This window comes from Hippopotamus amphibius, chromosome 3, assembly GCF_030028045.1.
Source record: "Hippopotamus amphibius kiboko isolate mHipAmp2 chromosome 3, mHipAmp2.hap2, whole genome shotgun sequence".
NCBI lineage: Eukaryota > Metazoa > Chordata > Mammalia > Artiodactyla > Hippopotamidae > Hippopotamus > Hippopotamus amphibius.
This window is the reverse complement of record NC_080188.1, coordinates 139,332,725-139,349,966: the sequence shown is the minus strand read 5'-3', so window position 1 is coordinate 139,349,966 and position 17,242 is coordinate 139,332,725. Positions and strand designations below refer to the sequence as shown.

The 17,242-nt window shown below is 40.8% G+C and overlaps 1 protein-coding gene across 1 annotated transcript in view; it reads right to left on the bottom strand.

Annotated features, from left to right (window-relative positions):
* Window positions 1–498: 498 nt before the first annotated feature.
* Window positions 499–17,242, bottom strand: part of TBX19 (T-box transcription factor 19) — a 35,191-nt gene continuing 18,447 nt past the window's right edge. Inside the window, exons 6-8 of the mRNA XM_057726127.1 lie at window positions 6,702–6,893; window positions 3,909–4,044; window positions 499–874 (exon numbers count right to left, since the gene is read on the bottom strand). Coding sequence (XP_057582110.1) covers window positions 589–874; window positions 3,909–4,044; window positions 6,702–6,893 — 614 coding nt within the window. The 3' untranslated portion in view covers window positions 499–588. The remainder of the gene's footprint in view (window positions 875–3,908; window positions 4,045–6,701; window positions 6,894–17,242) is intronic.

The window sequence follows — 17,242 nt, the reverse complement described above, 5'->3', positions numbered from 1 at the left end:
GGAGATCAACTTCAATTCGCAGGCAACGGTGAGCCGTGGAAGGTTTCTGAGCCAGGGAGTGACGTGATCTCATTTCCTCAGTTCTCAATGCTGTAATATGTGACTAGCTCTATTTTTGTTAACTTCACTCCATGGACTTACACCGTCTTTTGGGCTCAAAGCAGAAGCTCTGTGGCCACACATACTCTCCAAGGCTGCACAAAGCTACAAAGCAGTGCACTTAGACTAGGTAAATTGTGAGCTCGCTTAACAGCCTTGCACCCCCTCCACAGAACAGGAAGCGCAGGCTTCTAGAATCACTTGAGAGTAAGGGACAGGCCACGAGGGAAGTACTCAATGAACTTTTGTTGCCTAAGCGTGGCGCAGATAAGCCGCAGAGAAAAAAGGGAGCACAGAAAGGACACGGTGGAGACGCAGGTGACAAAATTAGCACCCTCCAAACAAGACCGTCTCCCCATAGGCTTCTGGTATACCCCAGCTCACTGGGCGGGGAGACCCTGCAGTCTGACTCACTGGGATCAGCAGGTGGGACTTCTAAGAGCTCTACACCTAGCAGGTTTTCTGCTGACACTTGCCCTAGCATCCTGCTTAACTCTCCAGTGAGGAGGGAGAATGGCGCCCACCCCGACCCGGGCTACCCCAGCCCGAGAAGGGATGCGAGGTCACTGCCGTCCAGGTAGACACAGCGATACTGGTCAGTGAGGGCTCCCCCAGAACCTCCACGCCAGCCGAAGCGGGTGCCTGGGTGGAGAGGGGCGAAGTCACAGCTGGGTTACTCAGGAGAAACGCGCCCGGGGAGCCGGCGTGCACCTCTGCGCCCGACCCGGCAGGGCCCCCGCCACTGCTGCTGATGGTCCACAGGCACGGGTAGGGGCTGCAGAGACACAGAGACAGAGAGAAAGAGAGAGAATGCTTGACGACACTCCCAGACAGGACTGCAACCTGCCAGGCACGCACACAGTGCTGAGAGAGGCATGGGTCTAGGAAGAGGGCATCTGGCCACGGCTTTATTTCTAGCTCTGACCCACGTTTCTGCGGAGAAGCAGCAAGATGTGGTAGGATACACATATGATTAGGTGTCCTGAGACCTGCATTTTGATGCCCGCCCTGCCTCTAGCAAGTTGTTCAGTTTTGAACACAGCCTTTTATTTCTCCAGGCCTCCCTCCCCACTGGGGTAAACGGGCAGGGGAGTGAAAGGAGGATATTTGGGCAGCATGATCTGTGAGTTAGATCTCTCAGCGACCAAGAGAGGCCATGTGGCCTAAGAGCCAGGACACATGAGTGTCAGAAAACCTAGGTTTGAATACTAGCACTACCACTTATTAGCTCTGTGACGTTGATCAAGTTATTTAATGTAGGAGCCTCAGTTTCCTCATGTTCAAGATTTGGAGTGATAATTAGACACACCTTACAGATATTTTTATGAGGATTAAATAGGAAAATGAGTATGTGATGTCTAACACATAGCACTCAGTAAATGATGGTTGTTATACGTAATTTTTCCATTCCAGGTTTCTACCTGTCAGCTCTGGTCCCTGGTAGAAAGGCTGGGAAGCCGGAACACTTTCTTGGATTCCTCTTATCCTATGTCACTGGTTCACAAACTTGACTGTGCATTGGAATCACTTAGCAAATAAAAAAAAAAAAAAAATACTGATGCCTGGGTTCTATCCCCAGAGATTCTGATCTAATTAGTCTGGCCTGCAGTATCAGAACTTTTTAAAGCTTTCCTATAATGTGCAGCCAATTTTGTACCTTAACATAGAACCTAGATGAAAATGACTGCAGTTGACACAGGCAGAAAAACCTCCAGTGCTTTAGTCATCACTATGTTCTGACTTTTCAGAGTCCCCACTTTGCCTGATACTGTCTTGCTTGACAATAGGCTCGTTACCCAATGATAGCACTGAACACATTTGTTTTTCTCTAGCAAAATCTTTATAGTGTCAGCAGTGGGTTACACATGCCATGGATGAAACCGGAGGTAGCAATGCCACCCTGCCTTCTGTGCCGTACCGCAGGTACCACAGACCTCACTGGGCCCTATGGCACCTGCACAAACCCACGCCTGCGGTTTTGGGGGTTTTGTTTTTGTTTTTGTTTTTAGCCAGTTCAGCTTGCTGGGATTCTGACCCCAATTCCCCAGTTTCCAGAAGATACTCTTCTACAGTCTCAGTCAGATCCCCTTTCTGATGGCTCCTGGGCTGGTGGGAAAACCATGGGCTCTGAGTTACGTTATTTACTGTAAGACCTTCAGGCAGTTTTTAAAGCCTCCAAGCTTTAGTTTCTCCATCAGGAAAATAGGAATTTTAATAGCAGCCTTATGGATGTCTTTGAAACCTATAAATGACTTACATGAAGGATCTAGTATAGAAGTTGGCACATGGTTGCTTAGTATCTTCAAAGGCCCTTTTTCCCTCACTTCCTACACAGCCCCAATCAGTACATTTCCCGGAGGTCCTCCAGTCAAGCACTGTCCAATAGAAATAAAATGTGGGCCAAAAATACAAGGCTAAATTTTTGAGTAGCCACATTTTAAAAAGGAAAAGAATAAAAAGAAAACAATGAACTTATTGTTAATAATATTTCATGTAACTGAAAATATTCAAAATATGATCCTCTCCACATGCATTTGGTATTAAAAAATTATTGAGATTTTTATTCTCTGTTTTGTACTAAGTCTTCAAAATTCTGTGTGTTACACTTACAGCGCATCTCGGTTTGGACTGAGTGGCACTGCAAGGGTCCAGAGCTAGAAGTGGCTGAGGGCTGCTGCATTGAACAGCACAACACTAGACCCTCGCGGGCCACAGCAACCTCAACCTCAAAATCAAGATCACGGTTCACAGCAACATCAGCAACACCTGGAAGCTGGTTAAAAATGCAGACTCTCGGGCCCCGACCCAGACCTATTAATCAGATTGTGCGGCTGGACAACATCCCAGGTGATTCTAATGCACATCAAAGTGTGAGAAGCACGGCTGTGGGTCAACGTTCTACATTCCCCACACTTTTCCTAGACCTGCACGTCGTAAGTCATCTAACATCTCCCCGCCAAAAAGATGGGACATCTTTTAATTTTGAATTCCTCCTTGAACTGTCTCAAAATTCCGCATACCTATGTTGAACGTACCAGCTGACGTATACATAGACTATTACTGCTTACAATGCATGTTTGTGCTTTTTCTAATGTCGGTACTCACCATAACTCTACAGAGCAGCTCCTGTTACTGCCATGTTACAGATAAGAAAGCGGACGCTCAGTGAGGCTCGGAAAACTGCCGAAAGTCACAAAGTCAATAAGCAGTATAACTGGGACTCAAGCCCACGTTTGTCAGAGTCTAGGCCCCTTCCCTTTCCACTCAGTCCACCAGGCTGATTTCCGGAAGTCAGAACTGAATGCAGGTCTCCGGTGTGAGAGTCATGCCACGGGTCCTACAACCTGCACTCGGCCCTTCTGCCTGGGTTGAGGCCCAGGCACCCAAAACCTGTCCCCCTGTTAGAATGAGCAGCTTACGAGGATATGGACAATCAAAGGTCTTGAATTCTCAGTGTGTATTTATGCTTTTCCCCTTCAGTTCCCCTGTGTTCAGTATCTATCTGCTACCACCACAGTTCACAGTATTTCTTCCTGGCTTGAGACAAACGATTGCAGGCCATATCTTTTCCATTTTAAAAATAAAATACCAAAGCTACAAAGGAAAAAGTATATAACTGAGCAGGTGCTTTCCCACCACTCTTTCTCCAGGGATGAAAAGTTGATCCTGTCATTATTTTCACTTCCTAGTGGCTTAGAAGTCAGGACAATAGCTCAGACCAAGCCACCCCAGGAAAAAGAATGAACGTGAGTCCCCAGTGCTAAAGTAAATCCCCAAGACCAATGAGCAAGTTGTGGTGTTGGTCTTACCTAGGCCCTGGATTGATTGGTCCGCTGGTGTGGGGTACAGACAGGATGCTGGCGTGGGGTGTGGAGGATAAGGAAGTCCAGCTGTCCGCTCCAGAGAAAACTTGCAGATTATTGCTGGAGCTATCTATCAAATTCACTTTGGGGAAATAACAACAGTTCAATTGATGGAGCATGGAAAACGTAAAGATGGTGACCAATGACATTATCCTAGGTCAAAGCATAACCCTGGCCTGTGCCACATGTGCCAACAGTTGTTAGTACTTTCTGAAGGAAACAGAAATGAGGGAGGAGCTTAGGTTAATTGAATGTCAACCATATGTCACATACCATTCATCTTTTAATCTTCACAACAATGACTTCTCATCCCCATTTTATAGATGAGGCTCAGATAGGTGGGATGATTTGCCCTTTATGAAATACGTTTGTCTAACTCATGTTACCACATTCACTTCCTCTTTAAAATGGGTCTTGTCATCATCCCCTCAAGACAAGCCTAAGGGCCACCGGTGTCCCAGGTGAGATTTCAGAGGACCAGGACCTATTTTTCTCAGCAACCCCAAAGAGATTTAAACATCTCAAGAATAGTGTCTTCTCTGTCTCTGAATCTCCACTTGCACAAATAGTGTATGTATGATAGAGTGAAAGAAGGAAGGGAAAGAAGAAAGACAGGAAGAGGATTCCACATATATCCCTAGCCAAATCACTTCTTTTTTTAATTTAATTTTTATTTTATATTGGGGTATAGTTGATTTACAATGCCATGTTAGTTTCAGGTGTACAGCAAAGTGGTTCAGTTATACATATACATATATCCATTCTTTTTTGGATTCTTTTCCCATGTAGGTTATTATAGAATATTGAGTAGAGTTCCCTGTGCTATACAATAGGTCCTTGTTGATAATCTATTTTATGTATAGAAGAGTGTATGTGTTAATCCCAAACTCCTAATTTATCCCTTCCCCCCCAACTTTCCCCTTTGGTCACCATAAGTTTGTTTCTGAAGTCTGTGAGTCTGCTTCTGTTTCGTAAATAAGTTCATTTGTATCACCTTTTTTATAAGTGATGTCATGTGATATTTGTCTTTGTCTGACTTACTTCACTTAGTATGATAATCTCTAGATCCATCCCTGTTGCTGCAAATGGCATTATTTCATGGTTGAGTAATATTCTATTCTTTCTTATGGTTGAGTAATATTCTATTCTCTCTTACGGTTGAGTAATATTCTAACTTCTTTTCATGATCTGCCACTTGCAACTTCCTCAGCCTCAGCTCTTGCATCTACCACCTCTTCCCCCTCCCTCCACACTCTTTTCCCAAGCCATTCCCCGAAAAACCCAGGTTCTCTCTTCCTTCTGTGTCTTTGCTCATACCACTCTCATACCTGGAATACCCTTCACCTCTGCCTGTGTCCCTCGTCATCCATCTTTCACCCTGCCCACTCCTACCTCTGTCCTTTTCTAATAATTCTTCAAATCACAACTTAAATGTTAAGCCCTCCAGGTAGATCCAGCTGCTCTTTTTCTTTCATTCCCATAGCACCTCGGTGTGTGTGTTTTATAGAATGTTTCTCAAACTTTAATGTGCATAAGAATCACCTGGGGATCTTGTTAAACTGCAGACGCTTTCAGAAGGAGAACCTGAGAGTCTACACTTCTAACAAGTTCCCAGGGGATGCTGCAGGTCCGAGGACCACATTAGAGCTCTCACCACATTGTATTAGGATTAATTACTTATGTATTTGTGTAGCTGTGATCTCCTCCAGGGAAGAAACTAGACCTTAATCACCTTCCTAGCCCCACTGCCTAGAAGAGTTCCTGGTTCATAGCAGACACTCCAAAGACGTGTTTTGTGTGCTGACCATGGGAAAGAACCAGAAAGTAGATGAGAACACTGCTCAGTTTCTGCTATCATTAAGCTACATTCTCTCTGTTCCTAGCAGCAGCTGTCAAGGCTGCTGGGAGTAGCAGGCTATGGGGCACAGGGACAGGTAGCTGGTGACCAGCAAAGTCCTCCGCAGTACAGAGCTTAGGGTATCCTTGAGGCTGGAATCTTAATACTCTCCTCCATCTCCCATGCCATGAACTTTACTTATTTGTTTCATTTAGTTTTAGTCTCCCCATATGACAATTGAATCTCTATGAGAGGAGGGTATTAATCTATTTTCTTCATGCACAAAACCTGGCACATAGTCAACCCTCAATAAATACTTGCTACATGAATAACTGAATGAGAAATCAACCCTTGGTTTCATGTCTCCCTTCCTTCATACAAATCTAATAACCAGGCAAGGTCTGGGCTTACACAAGGCCAAGGCAGACAAGGCATCAATCAATGAGGAAGAAAGTACACAAACAACAGCATCAACTTAAAAAATAATCAGACTGCAAAAATTATCAAGGTTGAGTTTGCATGCCTCCAACTGAATCAGACTAAAGCCTGGATGTAGAGTTATCCAGTTCTCCAGAGACCTTCCTAATAGCTCTCCAATACTGGGCCCAGTACTCCCTGGACTGAGCCATGCACTGCAACTGTAGAATAGAACCATGTGAGGGCAACGAGCTGAGGGTCTCAGTCAGACCCCCACGACTTAACTTGGCTTTTAGAGATGCAGCCTGAAACTGCTTAGTACAGGAACTATTAGTATATAAATTAAAACATTAAAATATTAATATAAAATATTACATATGTTCGATGAAAGAGATTATATTTTCAGATATTTCTTTTTACTAGCTGTTTATTCATTTCACACCACCATCCACATTCCCGAGAGTTTAATTAGCAGAATCACACACCTGAGGGAGAATGGTTTCTATGCACGTACGCAGAAGGGTAGGGAGCCTGCCGGTGGTGTCCTCGGAGGCCAGGATAGTGCTCACAGCCATGGTGGGTGTGGGGAGCAGACAGAGGCAAAGGAGTTGCATACTGGTAATTGGTGTTTCCTCCTGTGCGCACTCCATCCGGATTGGAAAAGATCCAGCCTCCCACTAGAAGAGATAAGAGGAAGACACAGAGACTGACTCTATGAGCTTCCACACCAAAATCAGGTTACCAGCCACTTTGCATAGCTATGTTTCTGTGTGAATGGCACAATGTCTGCCTGTGTAGAGTTAGATACCACCGCCTCCACTGCCACTCCCCTTCCATGTTAGCAACAAAGTTGGCTTCTTTGGAGATGGATGAATGGTCCTATCAAAGTTTGGAAAACCTCTTAAGAAATACTGGAATCACAACTATATAAAATATTACTTGAATGTATAAGTTAATAGAAGTGCAAAAGTTAAGTTGCTTCTGACTTAATTGGACTAAATTAAAAGTCAACCTAAGAAAGAGGTGTTAGATGTATATGTTACTCACTGATCTACAGCTACTAGCGAATGTTTAATTTGGTTACCCAGAAAGAGTGAAGGCCTCTCTGTTTCTGCCCAGTGGGAAAGTATCTTTAGTTCTCTCTCCAAGCAAGAGGAGACATGATTCCTCCCATCATCACCCCATTAAGAGGATTCTGAAAGCAAAAAGAGAGGGAGCTGACTAGCACAACTAGACAAGAATCTTGCAAAACATTTTGGAAAACTGCAAAATATTTCACAGAAACGTGTTTGTGAATGACTATCTCAGCTGATGCATGAAAAGCATATGACAAAATTTAACACCCTATTGTAATAAAAACACTAAACAAAGAATCAAAGGAAATTGCCTCAACATAATAAAGGCCATATATGACAAGCCCACAGCTAACACCATACTCAATGGTAAAAAAAAATTTTTTAAAAAAAGCTTTTCCTCTAAAATCATGAACAGAACAAGAATATCTATTTTCACCACTTCCATTCAACATAGTACTGCAAGTCCTAACCAGAGAATTAGGAAAAAAGAAAAAAGAAAGGAAAGGCATCCAAATGGGAAAGGAAGAAACAAAATTATCTCTGTTCACAGATGACACAATCTTATACGTATAAAACCCCAATCAGTCCACAAAAACTTTTAAACAGATTCAGCAAACCTGCAGGACACAAAATCAACACACAAAATCAGTTGCATTTCTATACACTAACAGTGAACCATTGGAAAAGTAAACAATTCCATTTAGAATAGCATCAAAAAGAATAAAGTACTTTGGAATAAACTATTCCAAAAAGGCAAAAGACATGTACACTGAAAACTATAAAATATTGATGAAAGAAATTAAAGATACAGATAAATGGAATGATATCCTATGTTCATGGATTGAAAGACTTAATATTATTAAAATGTTCACACTACCCAAAGCAATTTCTACCAAAATCCCAATGGCATGTTTGTCAGAAATGTAAAGCAATACTAAAATTCAAAAAACCCCAAATAGCCAAAACAATCCTGAGAATTAAGAACAAAGCTGGAAGCCTCACACCTCCTGATTTCAAAACATATTGCAAAGCTACAATACTCTAAATAATATGGTACTGGCATAAAGACATATAGACCAATGGAAGAATAGACAGACTAGAAATAAACCCCACTTATATGGTCATATAATATTCAACAAGGGTGCCAAGACTACACGATGGGGAAAGGATAGTCTCTTCAGCAAACAGTGTTGGGAAAATTGGATATCCACATGCAAAAGAAAGAAGTTAGGCTCATACTACACCATATAAAAAAATTCAACTTTAAATAAATAAATAAATGTAAGACCTATAAAACTCCTAGAAGAAAACACAGGGGAAAACTTCATGAAACTGGATTTGGCAATGATTTCTTGGATATGACACCAAAAGCATAAACAACAAAAGCAAAAATAGACAAACTACATCAAAATTTAAAACTTCTGCACAGCAAAAGAAACAATCAACAGAGTGAAAAGGAAATCTATAGGATGGAAGAAAATATTGACTAACTGTATATCTGATAAGGGATTAATATCTCAAATACATAAAGAACTACTATAAATCAACAATAAAAACAACAACAAAAACCCCAATTAAAGATGAGCGAAGAGAGACTTTCCTGGTGGTCTGAGGGTAAGACTCCACACTCCCAATGCAGGGGGCCTGGGTTCGATCCCTGATTGGGGAACTAGATCCCACATGCATGCTGCAACTAAAGATCACACATGCCGCAACTAAGACCTGGTGCAACCAAAATAAATAAATAAATAATAAACAAATATTTTAAAAATAAAAATGAGCAAAGGACTTGAATAGACATTTCCCCAAAGATATACAAGTGACCAATAAATATATGAAAAGATGCTCAGCATCACTCTTCATCAGTAAAATGCAAATCAAAACAGCAAGATATCACCTCAAACTATTAGGATGGTCATTATCCAAAAACTGAAAAACCAAAGTAGGAAATAACAAATGTTAGCGAGAATGTGGAGAAACTGCAATCCCTGTGAACTATTGGTGGGAATGTAAAATAGTGCAGCTGTCATGGAAAGAACTATGGAGTTTCCTCAAAAAATTAAAAATAGAAGTACTGCATGATATACCAATCCCACTTCTGGTATATATCCAAGAGAATTAAAGACAGTTGCACACCCATGTTCATTGCAACATTATTCACAGTAGCCAAGAGATAGAAGTAAACTAAATGACCACAAACAGATTATTGGATAAGCAAATTTGGTATACACATGCAAGTGAATATAATTCAGTGTTAAAAAAGAAGGAAATCCTTTCATATGGTACAACACAAAGGTGCCTTGAGGAACATCAGGCTAAGCAAAAGAAGCCAGTCACAATAAATAAATAAATAAATAAATAAATAAATATTTTTTAAATTGCATGATTCCTCTTATACTAGATATCTAAAGGACACAGAAATAGAAATGGAAAGTAGAATGGTGGTAATCAGAGGCTTTGTAGGGAGGGAGATGTGAAGAGGTAGTTTCATGAATATATATAGTTTCAGTCATGTAGGAAGGGGGCAGGGAGTGGGCAGGTGGTTCTGGGAATCTGAAATCTAAAATGTGCATGTAGTTAACAATATTATACTGTAGGTGTAAAAATCGTTGTAAGGGTGCATTTTATGTTGTGGTTTTTGCTACAATAAAAAAAATTTAGTGAATATTCTGAATAGAAGGCTCTCCTTCAAGTGAATTCATGGGAAAAGACAGAATTAGCAATACAGGTCCTGAAACAAGAAGCACATCCTTTCTCCAACCAGCTCTCACCTGAGGGGTGCACAGATGAGGATTCAGACAGGACCAGAGATGTTCCTTAAGAATATTAATTAGGGATTGTCACCAGGGCTTCAGTAACACAGAAATGGAACTTTTATTAAAAACCATTTGCTTGTATTATAAAAAATAAAAACTAAAAATAAAGTAAATACCATTTGCTTAATACTTTTTAAATATAAGTAGACAAATTGTACAGAATTCATAAGACAAAATGTAGGTCAGTCATTCTCAACAAATCCATTTTTTATCTTCATTTTCTCATTGTTGTATACACATGTGGCCCAAGGGATCCCTATCTGAATAATAGAATCAAGACTCAGGTGTCCAGTGAGCAAAGCCAGGCAAGTGGCCCCCAGAACCAGACTTTTGTCCACATAGTTTGTCACATATAAGGTACACACCTTAAGAAGTTTACTGAGAAGACTGCAATGCATGAACTTTGAAAAGGTGTGGTTCTACATGTGATCTTATCCTATACAAAAAGTCTTTTTATTTCAGGTCACAAAGTGCTCTTCTATGGACAAATTCCTAGAAATGTACAATCTCCCAAGAATGAATCAGGAAGAAATAGAAAACACGAACAAATTGATTACCAGTAATGAAACTGGATCAGTAAATCTAGAAAAATGGTTCAGATGATCTTATTTGTAAAGCAGAAGTAGGGACACAGATGTAGAGAACAAACATATGGATACCAAGGGGGAAAGGGGAAAGGTGGGATGAATTGGAAGAATGGGATTGACATAATTACACTATTGATACTGTGTGTAAAATAGATAACTAATGAGAACCTACTGTACAGCACAGGGAACTCTACTCAATGCTCCGTGGTGACCTAAATGGGAAGGAAATCCAAAAAAAGAGGGGATATATATATACATATAGCTGATTCACTTTGCCATACAGTAGAAACTAACACAACATTGTACAGCAACTATATTCCAATAAAAATTTTTAAAGTAAAAATTAAAAAACAAACAAAATAAAAAACTCCCAACAAACAAGAGTCCAAGACCAGACCACTTTACAGTTGAATTCTACCAAATATTTTAAAAAGTTAACACCTAACCTTCTCAAACTATCCCCAAAATTAAAGAGAATGGAATGCTGCTGAACTCATTCTATAAGACCAGCATCACCCTGATACCAAAACCGGACAAAGGCACCACAAAAAAAGAAAATTACAAAACAAAACAAAAAGAAAACAAAACAACAACAAAAAAGAAAATTACCGGCCAATATCACTGATAAACATAGATGCAAAAATGTTCAAAAAAATTAGCAGAGGAACCAGAGAAAGATGGTGGAGGAGTAGGACATGGCGATCACCCTCCTCCACACAAATACTTGAAAAACACAGCCACTTGGGGAGTGGCTCCTGGAGAACACCTCCCGAAGGCCGGCAGGAGACCTCAGACTGCCAAAAAGGCAAGAGAATTTCCACGTAATCAGGTAATGCAAAGGAAAGAAGGGGGGAAAAAAGAGACAAAGAATTCTGAGGAGACCAACCCTTCTGGGAGGGAGCTGTGAGGGGGGAAGGCTCCCACACATGGGGGAGCCCCGTCACTGGCGGGGAAGGACAGGGGGAGCCGTGGAGCACCCAGAAGAGAGAGCAATGGCAGGTCTGCCGAGGGCAGAGCGGAGAGATCCCGGCACAGAGGAGTCAGGCAGCTCTCCCCAGCCAGAGAAGCCAAGCTGCTCACTGGCGGGGGAGGTGGGGGCTGGACACCGAGACGAGGGCTTCAGAGAACAGTCCTCAGGGAGAGAGCGTGGACTGGCTGCATGAAAAAAGCCTGGAGGGCTGGTGTGCCAGCAAGATAGGTAGTTTGGGGAAAAACCTGGGACAGATGGTGAGTCAGGGGACTTTTGTCTCAGAGTGCTTGGGAGGAAAATCCCTCTCCACAAACCCACAGGCGGTGGCGAAGCGGTGGAACTTGAGGCTGCTGGCTCCAAAAGTTCGCAGCTCTGAGCCAGCACCTGCATGCCGCTAGGTCCTGCTGAACAACCGCCCACCTGCCCTCCGGCCCTGTTCCCCCACCCCTGCTGCCGCGCCGCTGCCCGGGAACTGCTGAATCGAAACACTGGCCAATCCTGTGCCCTGCCCGCTTCGGGTGCAGCTGGGTCCCCCCTAACGCCCGCTCACCTGCCTTCCATCCCACTCCCTCATCCCCCACCCCCACCCCCGCTGCCACCACGCTGCCAGCCCATGGCCCACACAGCCACAGCCACCAAGGGTCCTGTGTGTAAGGCAAATTATAGGCCACACGCTCCCAGCAGCAGGGGAAGTCCACCAACATCTCAGGCTCACTGAACTGTGCTGCTGCAAGCAATCCTAGAGATTTTGCCCACAAGAGGCTTGAAAGAACCTGCACCTGTGGATCACCTGATTAGACGAGTGTTTCTACAATAGAGACTGCAGATATAGGGGACAACGGGGGTCTGTGGGGACAAATACACAAAAGGCTAATACCAGATCACAGTCTGAGCTCTCCACAGTCCTCTCCACAGCAGGGGCAGAGCCATACCAAGAAATATTGGAGGACTTCTTGGTATGTTTATCTTGTTTCTGGTTTTAGGTATGTGTCAGTTAAACTTTTAATATATAGATATGTGTATGTAAATATGCTTGTAATTGGTATGTGTACTTTCTTCTCTCTTTTCTTTGCTCTCTCATTTACTCTTCTCATTGGTTTCTTTTCCACTTCTCTTTCTGCAAGTGAAAGTGTGCACATCTCCTTGTGTGATTTTGACTGATTAGAGTTGCTTTCACCACCAGTCTTCAGGATCTGTCTGCCCTTTCCCTTTCTTCCCTTTTTTCTTCTATTTTTTTCTTTGCTCTTCTTCTACCTCCTTTTTCTCCATATCACACAACTTCCAGGGTCTTGGGGTCCCAGCCAGGGCCAAACCTGGACCTTTGAGACAGCAGAGTGGAGTCTAGGACATTGGAGCATCAGAGAACTCCTGACCCCCGTGGAATATTAATCAGCAAGTGCTCCCACAGAGTTCTCATTCTCAATGACAAGTTCCAAACCTAATCAAAGGCCAGCAAGTTCCAGTGCTTGACACCTCAAGCCAAACAGAGCAGAGATAAGAGGAATTTCTACCAAGCAGAATAGGGAAAGGAGACAGCAAACACAATAAATTAGACAAAATGAGAAAACAAAGAAACACCTTGCAGGCAAAGGAGGAAGATAAAAATCCACAAGACCAAAAAAATGAAGAAGAAAGTGAAAAATTGCCTGAAAAAGAATTCAGAGTAATGATAGTAAAGATGATCCAAAATCTCAATAACAAAATATAGAAAATACAAGAAACAGTTAAGGACCTACAAGGACTAAAGAGCAAACAAACAGGAATGTATAATACAATAAGTGAAATTAAAAATACTCTAGATGGTATAAACAGCAGATTAACTGAGGTAGAAGAATGAGTAAGTGAGTCGGAAGATAGAATGGGGGAAATAACTTGCACAGAGCAGGAAAAAGAAAAAAGAATAAAAAGAATGGAAGACTGTCTCAGAGACCTTGAGGATAATATTAAACATACCAACATTCGAATCATAGGCATCCCAGCAGAAGAAGAATTAAAAAAGAAAGGGTCTGAGAAAATATTTGAGGAGATTATGGTGGAAAACTTCCCCCACATGGGAAAGGAAATAGCAAACCAAGTTCAAGAAGTGCAGAGAGTCCCATAAAGAATAAACCCAAGGAGACCTACAAAAACACAGCCAAAACAATTAAGAAAATGGTGATAGGAACACACTTGTCAATAATTACATTAAATGTTAATGGATTAAATGCTCCAACCAAAAGACACAGACTGGCTGAATGGATACAAAAACAAGACCCTTATATATGCTGTCTACAAGAAACCCACTTCAGACCGAGGGACACATATAGACTGAAAGTAAGGGGATGGAAAAAGATATTCCATGCAAATGGAAGTGAAAAGAAAGCTGGAGTAGCAATACTTGTATCAGACATATTAGACCTTAAAGTAAAGACTATTACAAGAGACAAGGAAGGACACTACATAATGATCAAGGGATCCATCTAATAAGAATATAAAACAATTGTAAATATCTATGCACCCAACATAGGAGCACCTCAATACATAAGGCAAATACTAAAAGCCATAAAAGGGGAAATCAATAGTAACACAATAATAGTAGGAGACTTTAACACCCCATTTTCACCAATGGACAGATCATCCAAACAGAAAAGAAAGAAAGAAACACAAGCTCTAAATAAGACATTAGACCATCTTGACTTAATTGATATTTATAGGACATTCCATCCAAAAATGACAGAATATACTTTCTTCTCAAGTGCACATGGAACATTCTCCAGGATAGATCACATCTTGGGGCATAAATCAAGCCTCAGTAAATTCAAGAAAATTGAAATCGTATCAAGCATCTTCACTGACCACAATGCCATGAGACTAGATATCAATTACAGGAAAAAAAAAAAACTGTAAAAATCACAAACACATGGGAGCTAAACAATACGCTATTAAATAACCAAGAAATCACTGCAGAAATCAAAGAGGAAATCAAAAAATACCTAGAAACAAATGACAATGAAAACACGACAACTCAAAACCTATGGGAAGCAGCAAAAGCAGTTGTAAGAGGGAAGTTTATAGCAATACAATCCTACCTCGAGAAACAAGAAAAACTTTGAATAAACAACTTAAACTTACACCTAAAGCAATTAGAGAAAGAAGAACAAAGAAACCCCAAAGTGAGCAGAAGGAAAGAAATCATAAAGATCAGATCATAAATAAATGAAAAAGAAATGAAGGAAACAATAGCAAAGATCAATAAAACTAAAAGCTGGTTCTTTGAGAAGATAAATAAAATTGATAAACCATTAGCCAGACTCATCAGGAAAAGAAGGGAGAAGACGCAAATCAACAGAATTAAAAAAGAAAAAGGAGAAGTAACAACCGACACTGCAGAAATACAAAAGATCATGAGAGACTACTACAAGCAACTATATGTCAATAAATTGGATAGCCTGGAAGAAATGGATACATTCTTAGAAAAGTACAATCTTCCAAGACTAAACCAGGAAGAAATAGAAATTACGAACAGACCAATCACAAGCAGTGAAATTGAGACTGATTAAAAATCTCCCAACAAACAAAAACCCAGGGCCAGATGGCTTCACAGGTGAATTCCATCAAACATTTAGAGAAGAGATAACACCTATCCTTCTCAAATTCTTCCAAAATATAGCAGAAGGAGGAACACTCCCAAACTCATTCTATGAGGCCACCATCACTCTGATACCAAAGCCAGAAAAAAATGTCACAAAAAAAGAAAATTACAGGCCAATATCACTGATGAATATAGACGTAAATATCCTCAACAAAATACTAGCAAACAGAATCTAACAGTACATTAAAAAGATCATACACCATGATCAAGTGGCGTTTATCCCTAGAATGCAAGGATTCTTCAATATACACAAATCAATCAATGTGATACATCATATCAACAAATTGAAGGATAAAAACCATATGATCATCTCAATAGATGCAGAGAAAGCTTTTGACAAAGTTCAACATCCATTTATGATAAAAACTCTCCAGAAAGTGGGCATAGAAGGAAGTTACCTCAACATGGTAAAAGCCATATATGAGAAACCAAAAGCCAACATCATTCTAAATGGTGAAAAACTGAATGCATTCCCTCTAAAGACAGGAACAAGACAAGGGTGCCCACTCTCACCACTATTATTCAACATAGTTTTGGAAGTGTTAGCCACAGCAATCAGAGAAGAAAAAGAAATCAAAGGAATCCAAATTGGAAAAGAAGAAGTAAAATTGTCACTCTTTGCAGATTACATGATATTATACACAGAAAACCCTAAAGACTCTACCAGAAAACTGCTAGCACTAATCAATGAATTTAGTAAAGTAGCAGGATACACAATTAATGCACAGATATCTCTTGCATTCCTATACACTAACAATGAAAGAGCAGAAAGAGAAATTAAGGAAACACTCCTATTCACCACTGCAACAAAAAGTATAAAATGCCTAGGAATAAACCTGCCTAAGGAGGCAAAAAACCTGTATGCAGAAAACTATAAGACACTGATGAAAGAAATCAAAGATAATACAAACAAATGGAGGGACATACCATGTTCTTGGATTGGAAGAATCAACATTGTGAAAATGACTATACTACCCAAAGCAATTTACAGATTCAATGCAATTCCTATCAAATTACCAATGGCATTTTTCACAGAACTAGAACAAGAAATTTTAAGATTTATATGGAAATGCAAAAGACCCTGAATAGCCAAAGTAATCTTGAGAAGGAAAGATGATGCTGGAGGAATCAGGCTCCCTGACCTCAAACTATACTACAAGGCTACAGTGATCAAGACAGTATGGTACTGGTACAAAAACAGAAATATAGATAAATGGAGCACAATAGAGAGCCCAAAGATAAATCCACACACATATGGGCACCTTATCTTTGACAAAGAAGGCAAGAATATACAATGAAAAAAAGACAGCCTCTTCAATAAGTGGTGCTGGGAAATTGGACTGCTACATGTAAAAGAATTAAATTAGAACACTTCCTAACACCACACACAAAAATAAACTCAAAATGGATTAAAGACCTAAATGTAAGGCCAGACACTATAAAACTCTTAGAGGAAAACACAGGTAGAACACTCTATGACATAAATCAAAGCAGGATCCTTTTTGACCCACCTCCTAGAATAAAGGAAATAAAATCAAGAATAAACAAATGGGACCTAATGAAACTTAAAAGCTTTTGCACAGCAAAAGAAACCATACACAAGATGAGAAGACAACCCTCAGAATGGGAGAAAATACCTGCCAATGAAGCAACAGACAAAGGATTAATCTCCAAAATATACAAGCAGCTCATGCAGCTTAATACCAAAAAAGCAAATAACTCAATCCACAAATGGACAGAAGACCTAAATAGACATTTCACCAAAGAAGACATTCAGATGGCTAACAAACACATGAAAAGATGCTCAACATCACTACTCATTAGAGAAATGAAAGTCAAAGCTGCAATGAGGTATCACCTCACACCAGTCAGAATAGCGATCATCAAAACAACTAAAAACAATAAATTCTGGAGGGAGTGTGGAGAAAAGGGAACTCTTCTGCACT